Here is a 16,641-nt window from a genome sequence, read left to right as displayed (position 1 = left end):
TCAGAAATGAGAAATCAGGAAGGGGACAAAACTGACAAGTAGTCCAAGATCGCCTGCCTCTAGCCTTAAGACAGTGGAGCACCTAGTGCCAGCATTAGGAAAATGGATACAGAAATCTAGAGATTAATTATCTAATTATTATGATGATCAAAAGGTGAAATGTCTTTGGGGAATCTTTTCACTGGTTACATTCATTTTTCAGAACTTTCCTATTTTTGGATTTGAGGCATTGCAGAGGATGCGATAAGGAAATAAAAAGCTGTTAGATCAGGAATCAGCAGCCTAATGTTTAAGATGCATAACCCTTAATCATGGTTGAGCTTTACTGTCTCACTACACTCAAAAGCAGAACAAACACACAACAAAATACTTTTGGAAATCATGAAAAAAGTAAGTAGAAAAAAACTTTGGAACTGAAATGTTTTTATTTCATTATGCTCAAAATGAACCAAACTTACAGCAGTAGAAAAAATATTAATATAAATTCTTAAAAAGTGAAAGCTGAAATAAATAACTTAATAAATAAATGAATAAATAAATATTATAAACGCAATACATATCAAGTAGATTTCCCAGCAGGTATTGAGTCTTGAGTTCACAGATGTTCAAATAAAACTGTGTTAGATGCTTGGCAGGTGGTCTGCCTCTGCGGGTGCCTATATAAATGTATGCATCTATATCTGCATGTCTGCATGATGTCTGCCCTTGTTAAAATAAATATCTCTATACTGTGTGTGCACGTGTGTGTGTCTAGGTGTAGGTATGTGGGTGTGTGTGTGTGTGTTTAATGCATCAGTGCGTTTCTGGCAGCAGTCACAGTGTTCTTCATCAGCATGGCGACCGTCATTGGACCCACCCCTCCGGGGACAGGTGTGATGAAACCTGCTCTCTCCTTCACTCCTACAACATGCCACAACAATTGACTTGGAGACAGTTTCCCAAGAAAAATAAAGTCGACAGACAGGTATACATTGTTTTCAGAATGTCAGCAGTATAGAAGAAACTGTGACACAGTTAACTTCTTTTTCATTTACCCTCAAAGTCCACATCACCAATGAGCCGAAGTTTTCCTGTGTTTGGATCCTTGATGCGATTTATACCCACATCAATGACTGCTGCACCTTCTTTCACCATGTCTGCTGTGATCAGCTCAGGAACACCTATGTAAAGAAACCAAGGTTATGGTGACAAACGAGAACTACTTTGAAACGTTTTCTTTAAATGCTTTAAATTGTTTTTTTAAATCCTATTCTTGTGTTAGGGGAAGTACTGTAATTGATAACAGATCAATTATTCATGAAATCTAAAAAAAATCTTTGGAATCACAGTTGATTGTTCTTTTGTCGGGTTAACCATGGACATTAAAACTGAATTAAAACACAAATATTCAAATAATCTTCACATCATATTTGATAAGAATCAGTTTGATCTCCTCACACATTTATTATTGTTAATTAATAATGGGCCCCAAATTCAGTTGGATAACAATTAAATAACAGGTTTGTCTAGCTAAACTAGAACTGCTCATATAAAGCCAGCATAAAACTTCCATGACAGGGTATAACAAAACTAAATGCCAAGCCTATTAACTGCAATTACTACAGATTACACAACCAGTTAATCCCTCAGCATACATTTTGCTTTTAACACAACCAAAACACGTGCCGTTTCCCAAAAGACACAAAGACAGCTGAAAGAGATTATGTATATGCAGTTAGTACGTCAAAATCTAAACCAAACAGTTGCAGCATGAAAAGAAATTGAGGTGTGACTCATCAGGAAAAAGCCCATTTACGACAAACAGAGTAAGACATGGCACCCATCGCTGCATTGCGTTAATAAAGAATCTTTCATCTAATATTACAGCCCTGTATTGATTAACGGCTGCACATTCCAGCACGCAAAAAACAAACAAACCACTACTGTTCTTCCAGAAAGTTTTAATCAATGCCTACAGATGGGGCAGAGTAACAGGCGGAAATGTCGCCTTTTATTATTTTGATTCCAAGAAGCTCGCTTCAAGTAAGGGCTGGTGAGCACTTTTCACAACCTCTCCTCCTTTTTGCATAATCAGCCAACATAAATCCACGTACACCTGTTCCAACACATGAAAAGTAATCTGAAACTGACGGAAAGGAATGCACACCGGAGGGTAGAACCTCTTTAGTAATGCCATATAACTGGCACTGCTTTTCTTAATGTAGGGTTTTCTATCCAAAAAACTAGGGTTAACAAGAAAATTCACAAAATATGGATGTTTGTTCTCAATATATTTTAAACTCTTCTTTTTAAATGAGTTAATCCAGTTTCTCTAAAGCAAAACTAAATGATACCCTAGTTCAGTATAATAATGACTGCATACAAACAAGTAGCCTATTACAGATTAGGTATAGTAAGCAACAGCCAAAGTACAGTATGTGAAAAGGAAAGTTTTCATAGAACTCTCTGCAGTTCTGTGAGTACACCTCATGATTCAGTAGCTCATAGAACTACAATCAGTAGCAGTAACTTGAAGTCATTATTTCTGAATGACTCTCAGTCTTTCACATTGTTGTGTCAGAATTTTGTCCCACTCTTATGTACAACATTGCTTTAGTTGATAAATGGACTGATTCTTATATAGCACTTTTCTACTCTCCCTGATTACTCAAAGCACTCTTTACAACAAGCTACATTCACCCATTCATAAAGGCAATGTCTTCTATGCTTTGAAGTGCTTTCTAACTACCATTCATACACAACACCTTGATTATTTTCATTTTCAGTCAGTTTTAGATATGCTGCTGTGCTTGGGATCACTGTCTTATTGTAATACCCAGTTTGGGCAAAGCTTTAGCGGTCAGCCAGATGGTTTCATACACCCTACAATACTTTAGTATAGAAAGTTCACAGTCATCTCAAGGACTATAATGTGCCCAGGTCATTTTGCTGCAAAACAAACCAAAATCATCAGACCTCTACCTGATACGAGGTGTTGTGCTGATTAGGTTTTCTTTTAATTTTCTGCTGTGGATTATGTCCAAACATCTCCAGTTTAGTCTCATCTGTCCAAAGGACATTGTTCCAGAAACCTTTTGGTTTGTTCAGATTCAGATTTGCAAACCTAAGCTGTGCAGCCATGTTCATTTCAGGGAGAAGAGCCTTCCTACTGGCAACCCTTCCAAACAAACCATGCTTGTTCAGTCTTTTTCTAATTGTACAACAACGACATATAACATGCTAACTGAGACCTGCAGAGTCTGAGGTGTAGCTCTGTAGTGTTTTGCAGTTTCTTTTGTGCATGGTCTGAACTTGGGGTGAATTTACTGGGACATGCACTCCTGTGACGATTGCGGCACTGTTATTACACCCATCAATTCTGCTTTTACAGAGCTGATCACACTTGATGATGAGCAAGTGATTAGTACTAATTCCTGTGGAAGCACTAAGGGCGTACTTAGTTTCTCACATGATTGCAAATCCTATAAATCTTTAATTTTCACATGACTGTAGATACATTTATTTGCAGTACACGCTGAACAATTTTTAGTGGGCAAAATAACGAATAGCACAACTTGAATAATGAGTGAAAATGTACTAATTGTTTGAGGAAAATCAGGTGATCCCAAGTTCCTAGTTTTGACTCTTGTTTGGACAAAAATGACATCACCGATGTCAATTTTTCAAAAACAGTGACATTATTCAACCAAAACTTTGACTGAGAAATGCCTTGGCAGATTAGCAAATTATGACAGTGATGGTTGGTTGTAACCGTACAGCCAGTTGATGTGATGTTAACTCCTATGAATTGTTTTGCAATACTTAATACAGTTAGTATGACAACTCACACCAGAAACTGTTGATTTATTACAGCAGCAGCTCATAAACATTACGCTGGAGCCTACAGCTAGACGCTGGTGATGAAATAACAGCCAGTGATGCATGGCAGCAGTGTCAGTGACACAACACAGGGTAACACTGGAAATTTTTCCGCTTAAATTGAATGAAGTAAATGGTGACGAATTACGTGACAAACGTGAGGGTTGCCATGAATGCAAGATGCAGGACAACCCAAACCGCCTGCCTGAACCAGTTTGCACGTGTCACTCCATTAATTTGAAAGACGTTTTGTTCAGTATGACATATGTCACTTCGGTAGTTCTTTAGTTGTGGAAAAAACTGACAGATATGTTTTACTGTTGCCCTGATACGTTTACCTGCTGCTGCAATAATGATGTCAGCCAGGCGGGTTAGCTCTTTGAGCCTTTCCTTTGGAGTACATCTGTGGGTAATGGTCACTGTGGCATCACCTAAGAGGAAAAAGGACACGTTGTGGTTAATCCACCACTTCTTGGTTTACACTTCTTGGTCTCGGAGATATCTATCACCTACATCACCTGCTACATTCAATGTATATGAATAAAATGCCACATCAGGGTTTTAAAAATATGTATAAAAACTTACTTAGCCAAAACATGGCAAATTAACCATGAAAGGACATCTTTCAATACTTCTAAAAATGCTGATAGTGAAGGTTATCCTGTCAATGACATTCCTTTAAACTGTTCTAAGGCTGGTGTCTCTACATGCTCAAAGTGCCAGAAGCAAGATTTCTTTTACTCAATATGAATATTTCAAGTTGTTACCCAGTCTATCATTCTTCAGGTACTGACAGGAGGTGCATTTTGGGGGTTATTAGTGCTAATGTTAATAATCAGCAAACAGTTAATGTGGCCAAAACCTAACCTTCAATTAATTAATTCAATTAGGGTTCTCCTGTGGGAATGAAGTATATTGATTCTGCTAAGCAGTGTTTTTATACATTTAAAGTGTAAATATTTTCTTCTTTCTGCTTCATTACTGTAAGACCTGTTGTTCTGTTACAGCTTTACAAAAAAAATGAGACAGTGGTGGGGGAAGGACACCCTAAGTCCGACATTACACAATGAGGAAATGCAGCATGCGTGATAGTAACTTTAATCTCCGTTTAGGTGTGTCAGAGCAACTTGCAAAGTCATAACTGTATTAGGACCAGTATTGTTGCTGTAATCCACGGAGGTAGTCTGCGAAGATAAGAACGAGAGGGAAGAAAAGGCAAGTCACAGCACATTAAACCTGCATATCGCATACCAGAAGAAATGTGTGTGAAGCTGTACAACTCGTGTTGTTGGAAATAAACCTATGAACAATGTGGTTATTCAACTTCCCTTTGGAATTTAAAAAAAAAACACTTACCGGGGACTGAAGATTTTTAAAATAGGAAAGTTTGTTTTTAGCCTTATTGTATATTTGCAGTTTAATATCCAGTTACATAGCACACATTCAGTTGCCATTCTTTGCAAATCTTAGTTTTCAAGAACTAGTTAGTCCACCTTAGTGTCACGTTCTGATAAAATGCATACACCTGAAATAACAAGTACAAGAGGAGCGTAAAACTCATCTTACATCGTGGGCCACATATAGCCAACTTTGATCTTCAGTGTTTCGCCCCAGTGAAACTTCCCTTTCTGACAGTGTAAAGAAATTACATATTTAACTGAATTTCTACATGGTAAACAAAAAGCTGCTGAAAGAAATCTGACTTAAATTGTAAGAAATACATTTTTAAAGTTACAGAAAAAGTTCTGGTACCTCAAGTCTTGTAATTTGATTCAGAAATTTCTTTCTTTTTTTTTTCATTTATCAGATATTCATTACTTCGAAAGTGAAATATATGAATCTTTTTTTGTTATAATTTTATTGACTATGGCTTATAGCTCTTCAACATCAGAAATCCAGTATCTGGCATTATCAGAATAGTTAGAACATTAAAATAAGATCATTAAAAAAACATTTTCAATACAAAAATGTCCAACCTCTGAAAAATCTGTACATTTATGCACTCAATATTTGGTTGGGAGTGTTTTACCACAACTTAAGGCATCCGTGTGGTATTATATGGAGACTATCAGTTTCTTTTTGCGCCGGATGTGTCTCTTCCTCCTTGTGACAATGCTTTAAAAGATTCTTTGTGTTTCAGGTAAGACAGGGAAACTCAAGTCATCCCACACTGTGCAAACGTTCCAATGGAACTCAAATACCTTAGATTCTGAGCCTCTCCACGCTTCTTTTTGACTCTTTGAAATGATTTATAAACTCCTGACATTACCTGAAGGTATGTGCATGTACATTTTTGCACATTTATGCTTCTAGACACTGATTTTGAAGGACAACTTTGGGGTCTCCGCTCTAATTCAGCCCAAAGGTCTTCTATCGGGTTGAGGTCTGGACTTTCTGAAGGCCATTCAAGTTCTTCCACATCGAACTCGCTCATCTATGTCTTTCTGGGCCTTGATTTGTGCACTGGTGTGCAGTTATGCTGGAACAGGAAAGAGCCATCCCCAAACTGTTCCCACAAAATGATAAAGCGTTTCACTGAAACTAAGTGGCCAAGCCCAACTCCTGAAAAACAATCGCACACCACAAAGCAGTCAGACAAGTACCGTTCTCCTCGCAACCGCAAAACCCAGACTCATTGATCGGATTGCCAAACAGAAACACAAGCGTAACTCGTAGAGACAGACAACCGTTCACATTCACACCTATGGGCAATTTAGATTCACTCGTTAACCAAACCCCACTGACCAATTGTCTTTGAACCATGGGAGGAAGCTGGAGTTTATGACATATGAGTAGTTATTGATACATTGATGTTTGCTCTCTTCTCCTCTCCTTAATATCGTCTTATGACCAAGAACTTTCTATTTCTTCTGTCCATGTCACGTGCCTCACAAATATGTGTTAATCTTGATCTGGGTGTAAGGCTCAGAAGACCTGGAACTGGCTGCACCAGTTCACAAGTTCAATCTTAAAGATTGCCAAGTATCTGTAAGAACAAGTTGTTACAAATTATAAGTTCTCATTAACTATTTATACCATCCATCATCCAGGAATCACTGATGATTAATAAACTGACAAAACTTGGTAATAGATGACGCAGCTACCAATAGAATACACAATACAGTTTTCTGTTATGGGCTTTACAATAATAATATAATGTAAAACTAAAAGATTTTTTACATAAGGATGGCACAACATGCCTGAAATTAATTAGGATTATGCTTATGTTTAACTAAATAAACAAAAAGCATTGGTGCAGTTCCAAGTGATTCTAAAGGTAAAAGGTAAAGTTAAACAAATATGTACAGTTTCAAAAGATAACTCTTATTATCCTGTAAAACACCATTTCCATAAAGTTATACCTGCCTTTAAGTTTGTTTTTGCATAGTGCATTACTAAAACTCTGGCATAGATGTTTCCAAGCAACTCATTACAACTCATATGTTTTAACAGTGCAACCAATTTCAGCTACAAAGTCAGTAGTAGCCATTAAGAGCTTTTAAAAGACTCAAATTTCAAAATAGCGTGTTCTTTTACTGATTTCAAAAACTTAAAAATGGTTCTCAATTTGCAATATGTACCACACGACATAGTTTGGAAAGACATGGACTAGGTCTCAATCATTTACTTTTAGAAATTGTATAGCATATTTCAGTCCCCTGACCTAATTTGATGTGGATGAATAAAGAACGTTTTGTCCTTTTAGCGATGACTTTAGGGACAACTGCAGTGTTTTGATCTCCTAATTTTTCTTTGGTATGCAGCTTTGAGTGAGTTATGTTCCCATTTGTGTTGTTCTGACCTGCAATAACACTTTACTTTGAAATGTTAAGCACATCTTGTTGCTTCATCTGAACATGCAATACCTTTCCAAATCCAATCCCTTCTTCCTGCACCCTTATAAGGTGCTGATTCCTTCACACTCCCAGATTTTTTTCTTTCTTCCTCAGCAGGACATTCATCAGCAGTTTTTTGTTTGATTAAAAAGGTGAGGAAACAATACAGCTTTAATTTATTGCTCACATCCTGGCAAAAGCTCAAACATCAAACATCCTTCAGGGAAAGCCACAATGGTGCAACACCAATCCTACAAAGAGCAGCACGCCAATCTTATTACAATGTTGACTCAGATTGCAGATAAAGCCACACAGACATCCAAATGCATTTTCTTACCTCCAGGACGCTCATGATGGCGATCAGTATGCAGCAACATTGCAATGGGCATTCCAACATTTTTGGAGCGACCAGCGACAAGGACATTCTTCCCCACAGTCTCAATACCTGCACAGAGAAATGATAAAATATGCTAGATTCACTGTACTGCTCAACTAGAGAGAAACTGACTCTCCTTGAAGCTAAATTGTCATGCAAAAACTATTAAAAAGTTAACATAGGTGTCATCAATTAGGCCAATATCACAATGTGCTGATGAAATTTGTATTAAATACCAATTATGCTGCTAAACCTGATCTAAACCCTTCTTGTTTTCAACCAAATTCTGTCCAATTTTTAAAAAGTCAACCTGAGCATGCTTGCTGTGTAGTGATAGTTTGAAATAACAAATCTAAGTATAGAAGGTAGAGATGGCACGATACCACTTTTTTATGTCCGATACCGATACCGATATCATAAATTTGGATATCTGCCGATACCGATATGAATCCGATATAGTGTGTTTTTTAATCAATAAAACTGTTTTTTAAATATCTTGCTGCTTTTTGTATAAGTTCATACTCAAGTTAAAAAACAACAACAACACTAAAGCTATTCTGTTATACATGTATGTAAAAAAAACACTGCACCCAAAATATTTCATAGATCAGCAACACTGATCAATCTAATAAAGTTAAACCTGCTCCATCCTCCCTATTCTGGTATTTTAAAGAGTACTTAGCAGAAATATTAAGCAACCTAACTAATAGTGCTCTAAAACTCCCAGCAAAAGAAAATAGGGAACCACCCTCCACCTCATGATGCTTAATCGATGTAATCAACTTTAATTTGATGCAGGGTGAAAAAAAATGCACAGAAAAAAATTATTTTTCAAGAATAATTAAATAGATTCAACATCTTTCTTCAACAGAATTGCAGACTGCACAGATGGTACTTTCCCAAAGGAAAAAGTACTATAGCTTACTAGGGTATATTAGACTTAACAGTTACTATATGCAGTAATGGACTTCTATATATTTTACATCAGATTAAAACTTTGGGTGTAAGATTCAGATAATTATTTATTAAAAGCTCAACATTTTAAATGAGAATAAGAAAGAAAAGTATGTCTTTGTGCCCCCTTTTCCCTGTTCATGCCCTATCAGCCCCCCTGGCTACACTTTGCTAGATCCGCCCCTGCACAGTTACCAGCCGTCAGCTGCGTAGAAAAAGATCCTGGTGTAGAAAGTAATATTAAATAAATTCTAACAACAGCTTATCAAGCTTAAACGTGCTGCTGTTGTTCAGCCGCTGGTTTCCTCTTTCTGGTGCAAAGTGGGCCAAAAACAAAGAGAGATGGACTCGCGACAGAAAAGCCGATCAGCTGATCATTAAGCAGTTTCACGATTGAAGTAGCAGCAGGAGAGAGAGAGAGAGAGGGGGGGGCAGTTGCTCCATATATCGGTTGTTAAGCTTAACGTGGGAATGCTTTACAAACATTCAGAGATGAACTTACACACTTGCTTTACTTCTCTCTGGGAAAACTTCCTCGGAGATGAAATGTTTGCTAGCAGGCTCCAAATACACACAGCCGCTCTATCACGTGAGCACACTGCTCCGATGTGCTACGGTTATGAGCCGAGTTACGCCGTGTCGCAAGTTCTGTGAGGAGCTTTTTTGATATTTAATGGATCGGATTACATTTTTTATTTCTCTCCGATATCCGATCCAGTAATTTAGGTCAGTATCGGACCGATACCGATACGTAATATCGGATCGGTCCATCTCTAATAGAAGGAGAAAGAGTATTTAATATTACAAAGTACATGTGAGAAAAAAAGATTTTTGCCCTTGTAGTCAAAAAAAAGCTGATAACCGTCTGCAGCTGGACTGGACACACCCAGGCCTGAAATCATGGCTTAAAAACAATTTTCAGAAGTGTGAAGTTGCCTAAAAGGAATTACCAGCAGCACAATATGTGGTAACAACCAGAAATTTCAGAAGTGATAAGGAAGAAGAATATTAAGCCAGATAAGTCTATAAAGTTTAAAATCCTTCCAGAGTTTCAAAATATCCCAAAGAGTACAACAATGAATCATCCTATGATGTCAAAAAAGTTACAAGAAAAAGATTCATGGGATTTTTTCCTTCCTTCCTTCCTTGGTCTTTGTGTCATCTAGTATCTCTTTCGGTAACTCCACAATCCAACAGATACTGGGCATAAATGACGTGCACAGAAGGCTGGCAAGTAAAAACACTTCTAACTCCAGAGGAACCTCAGGGCTTCTCCAAATTTTGCGATAATGTATCTTGAAATCCCTAAAACCTTTCAGAAGAATATAAAAACTCAAGCTTTACATCTCTGATATTGTATGACTTGTTTCTGAAGGACTGTGATAAACTAAATGCATCCCCACTGGTTTAATAGGAATTAAGAAGGTGAATAGCAAACAGGTACCTAATCAAATGCACTTCATCAACAAGTGTGATGACCTCTATAAAAGCAGAATTGAGGTGTATAATACCACATTATTCACAGTATATCCCAGTAAATTCACCCCATAGTCAGACCATGCAGTGCTCAGAGAAACTGTAAAAACTCAAGACCTGCATTTCAGGCTCTACAGACTTTAGTTACTGTGTTAAATGTTAAAGTTCATGACCTTTCAGTTAACAAAAGACTGAACATAACTAGCTTGTCTGGAATGTTTATCAGGAGAAAGCCTCTTACTTGTCAACAAACCACAAGATTTCTGGAATAATGGCAAATGCACAATGCCACATTTAATGACAGCATAGAGTCCTGTGAAAACCTTATTTTTTATGACTCTATGGATAACTATTTAACAGGAGCCATTACTTTTTAAACCGGTGATTTGGGGCACTGGATAATATTTTAGCTTCTATGAATACAGTAATTATTAAAAACTTGCATCTGTTTTCGCTTGCATTGCCTTTGCCAGGTCGATAGAGCCAGCAGAAAGGTTTGTTACAAGGCTTAAAGAATTCAGTCACACTTGTCTCAGACCATTTTCACCTTTGAAACCAAAACCAAGCTCAAATAATTATATACACATAGTGTATAGTGTTCAAGTTCATCAGAATTGTGTATTTCCATAACTTAGTGTTTGAAACATTCCAGTCATTCAGACAGACAAGTGAATTACACCAAACCCTTCATCCTTCAGCTATCAATGTAATCTATAAAGGGATATCTGCTTCAGCACTATGTGGGATGGAGGATTCCAAAAGTTCTGTCACAGCCGATAAGCTGATTTCATGATGATATAAAACCCTTAAGCATTCCTAGCCAAGGCTTAGCCGCACCTCCATCCCCCACTCCTTTTGTATGTTAACCAAGGGGTTTCTTGCCACTCTAGACACTGTTCTCACATCACAGTAAGAATAGTTTTATTTTAAGAACTAACGTCCTACTATTTTATTCAAATAATGTTTTAATAACAACATCTGTTAAATATAAAGTTTTATACACATTACTTCAAATAACTTTCACACTTTTTCAGAAAACTCTGAAATATTATAGTTTTATTTCATGTTAAAACTAATGAAAGTCAAAGAACAGATGAAATTTAGATTTTAATGGAAGAAAGGATATTGGGCGCCACCTAGTGGATCTCAGATGCATAGAAATGGACATATAATACCTACTTCTGCTATTGCTTCTAGAGTTAACTTTACATTCTTTGGAACTGAACATTCAGTTCAAATTTAGGGATCATGCCATCGTAGGTTCAAAAAACAGAGCGAATGGCAAGGCTAAAAATAGCCATGACAAACGTTTATAGATATTAAGTTGAGTAAATGCTTTGGAGAATACTGGGAGGCATACCTGCTCTTTTGATGATCTCCCAGACAGCTGCAGGAGTGGCTGGCACCATGGATCTCTGGTCCAGGCACAGCTTACCGATGTTCACAATATGGAAGCCATCCACATCCTTCTCTGGAGCGATGGCGTTGCATACTGCTCTCTCATTTATGTGCTCTAAAATCAGAGGGAACAGAACATAAGCTCAGGTACTGTATATCATGTGAAGAACTGTACAAAGAACTGAAACATAATAGACTCACAAGCAGAGATGGGCAGTAACGTGTTACTGTAATCTGATTACTTTTTAAAGTAACGAGTAAAGTAATGGATTACTATCGCAAAAAACGGTAATTAGATTACCATTACTTTCCTGTAGGAACGCTGCGTTACTGCGTTACTAAAACCGTGATTTTTTTGGTAGTACGTCTCATGACAATGACCTAAGCGCGTGCAACGTTTGTGACAACAGCTGTGTGCAGATCAACAATGGATAATATATCGGTCGTGTCCAAATTCATGGGCTGCATCCTCCTGAGGCCGCATTTGTAGACCGATTACGTCACAGCGACGCGCCGAAGGCTGTCCAAATTCGTAGACTCCTCCGAATGCAGCCGACAAATGCGTCCTCCTTTTCCCCGAATTTGAAGGATGGGTCGGGTGTGTCCTTCGTGGCCTACCATATCCCAGAATTCATAGCGCGGCCCAGCCAAACTCCAGTTTCCAACAATGGGGGCCGCTACTAAGTTTTAAAATTACTCATACTAATCTTTCTGGGTCACAAAATAAACTTTTAACATATTTTCAGGCGAGAAAGTAGCTGTGTAAACATCAAATAACTGCTCGGTTTATCAAGATATCGCATATTTGTAAAAGTGCTTCGACGTTTTCGGAGACGTCTGCTACCCACCAGCTCGATAGCTAGCCGGGAGCTCGAGGGTCACTGATGCGGCCGAGAACGGCACAACTCCCGGCACATCATTTTCAGATCACCGCGGACTTTCGCTGCTTGGGTTAAACGTAATATATAAGTCACTTAGACAACCTAAAAATGTTATTGTTGGGCTTTTTTCAGTGTTTTGTTTGTTCGTGAGTAAATCGGTTTGGCTGAGATTAAAGTTATTTGATTAGATTAGATAAAATAAAACTTTATTAATCCCCCGGGTGGGTTCCTCCTTGGTTTTTACACAGCTGACTAAACGTCAAACAGAAAAATTGATTAAACATGATTAAACAGAAGTATGAGACAGTCGAGAATTTACGCCAGTGTCCTGTTATATTTTAGATAGCAAGGAGCAGACGGCTGAGTTTATTAAACTCCACCGAGACAGCGGTGACGCCAATCAGAAGGCTAGTCCGTCCAATTTCACGGACGTTTACTTCCGGCCTACCCGACCTTCTGACTACCCGGCCCACGTAGACCGCGAAGGCCGGGTCCTCAGGAGGATGCAGCCCATGAATTTGGACACGACCATCGAGTGCGGGAGATAGTATGAGCGTGCAACGTTTAAAGCGTGGAAGTACTGACCTTACTTTGAGTTTGATTCCATAAAAAGTGACAAAAACATTAGTGTCCATTGTGCCAGAAGAAAACTTCTTTTTACAGCGAAACCCCCCCCCCTAAACAAGCACCGAGTGCACAACGACATAATGGGAAATTCACAGAGAAACCCGCTGCAGCACACCTGCACCAGAGAACACCTCCGCCTAACCCACTCCTGCTTTACAGGTGAAAACAGAGCAAAAAGGACCGCTAGTCTTTGGTTTTATTTATTTTCTGCTGTGTTTTACTTGCATCTATTTGAAAGACTGTGTGTAAACACAAAAAATATTTTATTTTATGTGCTGGAATGTGCAGAAAATAGTTTTAAATGTTAAACTAATTTCTTCAAGTCAGAGAATGTTGCATATAATTTAATTTTTACTTGATGCATAAAATTAAAAGATTAAAACTGATAAAACAAGTTTAAAAAAAAAAGAGACTTTTCCATTTGATTACATTTTGTATGATGGATTATGCAGAAAAAGTAGAATTGGGCTGAAAGCTATCGCTTTATTACCTATTTGGGTTGTAAATCGTGTTTTTAAAAAGTAACTAAGTAATTAATTACTTTTGAAAATAAGTAATCAGTAAAGTAACGGGATTACTTTTTTGGGGAGTAATCAGTAATTAGTTACTGAATACTTTTTTTAAGTAATTTGACCAACACTGCTCACAAGTGACTTTGCTAGGTACACCTGTTCAGCATTCAGATGATAAGGTCAGAACTCGACATGAGCCCCTTAGTATCAGCAGAGCATTGTTTAAACACTATACAGCCTACCTGGGTAGTCTGACCATCCCTTTATGACTACAGTGTACCCATCTTCTGATTGCTGCTTCCAGCAGGATTACGTGTCACGTCACAAAGTTCAAATAATCTCAAACTGGTTTCTTAAAAATGATAATGAGTTCACTGCAGTCATGTGGGCTCCACAGTCACCAGAAATCACTCCAATACATATTCTGTACGTATAACATTTTATGCACACAATATCCATCGACTATGGAAGCAGAATCACCACAACTATAAAGACCAGTTAACATGATGTCATGGAGAACACCTCTGGAGCAGTGGTGCCTTTGTTCACCTGGAAGTGGGAGCTGCACCAATAAGCCACTGACCCTCCAGTCACGGTTCATCTTGTCAATCAGCTCCAGCAGCTCCTCCTGAGACACTGTGCTGGGCCGCACCACTGTATCACTGGAAATACCTGGAGAACACATAAACACATATACCTAAACCATGAAGATGTAGCTGTGTACTTTTGCATGATTATTTTAAATATTGTTTTATTTTTGATTATTTTAAATGTATGTTACTTTTGCTTGAGCAAGTGCGTCTGAACATATGTATCTGTGTATGCATAAAATATGTGCTACCTTAGTTATATTTATTGTTTTTAGATATGCATGTAATACTTTATGAATACACGTTTAAGAATGCATGCGCTGCTCATATCTGACCCAGGATGCTGGCTGCGCGGGTCTTGTTCTTAACGTAGGTGTGACTGGCTGGGTTGTCACCCACTAAGACCACACCTAGGTGTGGTCTCATGTTGCCCTGAGCTACCAGCTCTTCCACATCACGCTGGATTTCTCTGTGGAGCTGACGAGCTAACTCTGTTCCGGAAATCACCACAGCGGCATGCCTGGAAAGATAAAGGGAAAACACATGAATTAATGCACTAATACACTGCGGAAAAGATGAAAGATGAATTTAACAGAGACAAATTCACTTTTCACTTTTCAAGCTGACCTGCAGTCAGCTGAGACTGAAGAACTCACTTGGATGAGTGACGAAACGTTTCTCCCACTGAAAACGCTACATCCAGATGACCAGAATCTACTTTTGGATATTGTTGGTTTTAAATTCATATTACTGACAGCTACTACCCATGACCTGACATTTTATACCCCTGTCGCCACAAAAGTGATAGGGACACCTGAATTTAGTAATTTGGCTAAGTGAGTGAATACTTCCGGTAACATAGCTTATAAGACCACAGCCGGTTTCTCTCCTGTAGCTAAGATGAGGAAACTGAGGCTGAAATTCACACTGGCTCACCAAAATTGGACAACTGTAGATTGAAAACAGTCGATGGTAGGGTCAGAACCTGGCATAAACAACACTAAAGCATGCATCCATCCTGCCTCGTCTCAACAGTTCAGAATGCTTCCGGTGATGTAAAGGTGTGAGGGATATTTCCTTGACAAACTTTGCCCTCTTAATACCAACTGAATATTCTTTAAACACCACAGCCAACCAGAGCATTGTTGCCGACTATGTACATCCGTAACTACCCTTTAATCATCTCAAACTGGTTTCTTGAACATGACAGTGAGTCAGTGCTCAGATAGCCAGATAGCCTCCACAGTCACTGCTTTCAGTCCAATAATGCAACTTTGAGATGAGGAGTGTTGCATAATGGATGTGCAGCAACTCTGTGATGTTCTCTGGTCAATATGAAGCAAAATCTCTACTTATTGTTTTGACACTTTTTTGAATCTGTGCCAGGAAGAATTAGAGTAGATCTGAAGGTAAAAAGAGGCTCATATTCACTAATAGCAAGATGTTCTCAAGTGTCCAGGCCATTTTATTAAGGCGTCTGATTTAGGGACCACAATTTTATGTGTTCTTAAATGTGCTATAAATATGCTAAATATGGTATAACCATGGGTGACAGCCCTCTCCATCAGCTACAGTCCACATTACATAGAGCGCGTTGTGTTTAGCCGGCGAGGCTGTGAGACGGTTATGTAACTCTGTCACGTCTTTTGAAAAAATAGTCCCTTTAAATATGGTTGCAATTTGTACCGTAATCTACACTCGCAGGTTTCGTGAACGGCGAAACAGGCTGTCAATCACCACCCACCGACACGTGACGCTGCGCACGCCTTCGCCGGACCTGAAGCGTCGCTCAGCCCTGCGCAAAGTAATGCCGTATAATAAAAGAAAAACCAGCGTTCTTTTAGACGTGCTGCGTTTTACCTCGTCGCCGACTCGTGTAGATGTCTCTTTTGACTCTCGCATTTTCTGTGCATCCGCAGTTTGGCCCGGCAGCAGTGATGGTGTAACGTTAACGGGCTACAAATCCTGAAGGAGGAGCGTAGCGGTGAAACAGAGGCCGCCATGTTTGTGTGTGTGTGTGTGTGTGTGTGTGTGTGTGTGTGCGAGAGGGGGCAGGGAAGCGTGTAGACGATGATGAATGATACTCTGCATTACACACTACACATCTTTTGGCTTATGAGGAAGAGCTGGCCT

The 16,641-nt window shown here is 38.6% G+C and overlaps 1 protein-coding gene across 1 annotated transcript; it reads right to left on the bottom strand.

Moving 5' to 3' along the window:
• Positions 1 to 769: 769 nt before the first annotated feature.
• mthfd2l (methylenetetrahydrofolate dehydrogenase (NADP+ dependent) 2 like) lies at positions 770 to 16,514 on the bottom strand. The gene is made up of 8 exons (XM_087849288.1): positions 16,369 to 16,514; positions 14,844 to 15,028; positions 14,468 to 14,590; positions 11,861 to 12,013; positions 8,032 to 8,139; positions 4,197 to 4,289; positions 1,035 to 1,160; positions 770 to 900 (listed from the first exon to the last, which is right to left on the bottom strand). Exons 1-8 carry the CDS (start codon positions 16,509 to 16,511, stop codon positions 785 to 787), a joined length of 1,047 nt encoding a protein of 348 aa, XP_087705414.1. The 5' UTR covers positions 16,512 to 16,514; the 3' UTR covers positions 770 to 784.
• Positions 16,515 to 16,641: the final 127 nt, after the last annotated feature.

Source organism: Neolamprologus brichardi, chromosome 12 (assembly GCF_056152115.1).
Source record: "Neolamprologus brichardi isolate AB-2024 chromosome 12, ASM5615211v1, whole genome shotgun sequence".
Taxonomy (NCBI): Eukaryota; Metazoa; Chordata; class Actinopteri; order Cichliformes; family Cichlidae; genus Neolamprologus; species Neolamprologus brichardi.
Note: the sequence above shows the minus strand (reverse complement) of the source record. Positions and strands in the feature narration are given on the sequence as shown.

Coding starts and splice junctions, on each gene's coding strand:
- mthfd2l (XM_087849288.1), bottom strand. CDS start 16,511: ATGGCGGCCTCTGTTTCACCGCTACGCTCCTCCTTCAGGATTTGTAGC. Junction 8,140..11,860: donor GGAGATCATCAAAAGAGCAG/GTATGCCTCCCA, acceptor TTCTCTGTGCAG/GTATTGAGACTGTGGGGAAG. Junction 1,161..4,196: donor CATCATTATTGCAGCAGCAG/GTAAACGTATCA, acceptor TTCTTTACATAG/GTGTTCCTGAGCTGATCACA.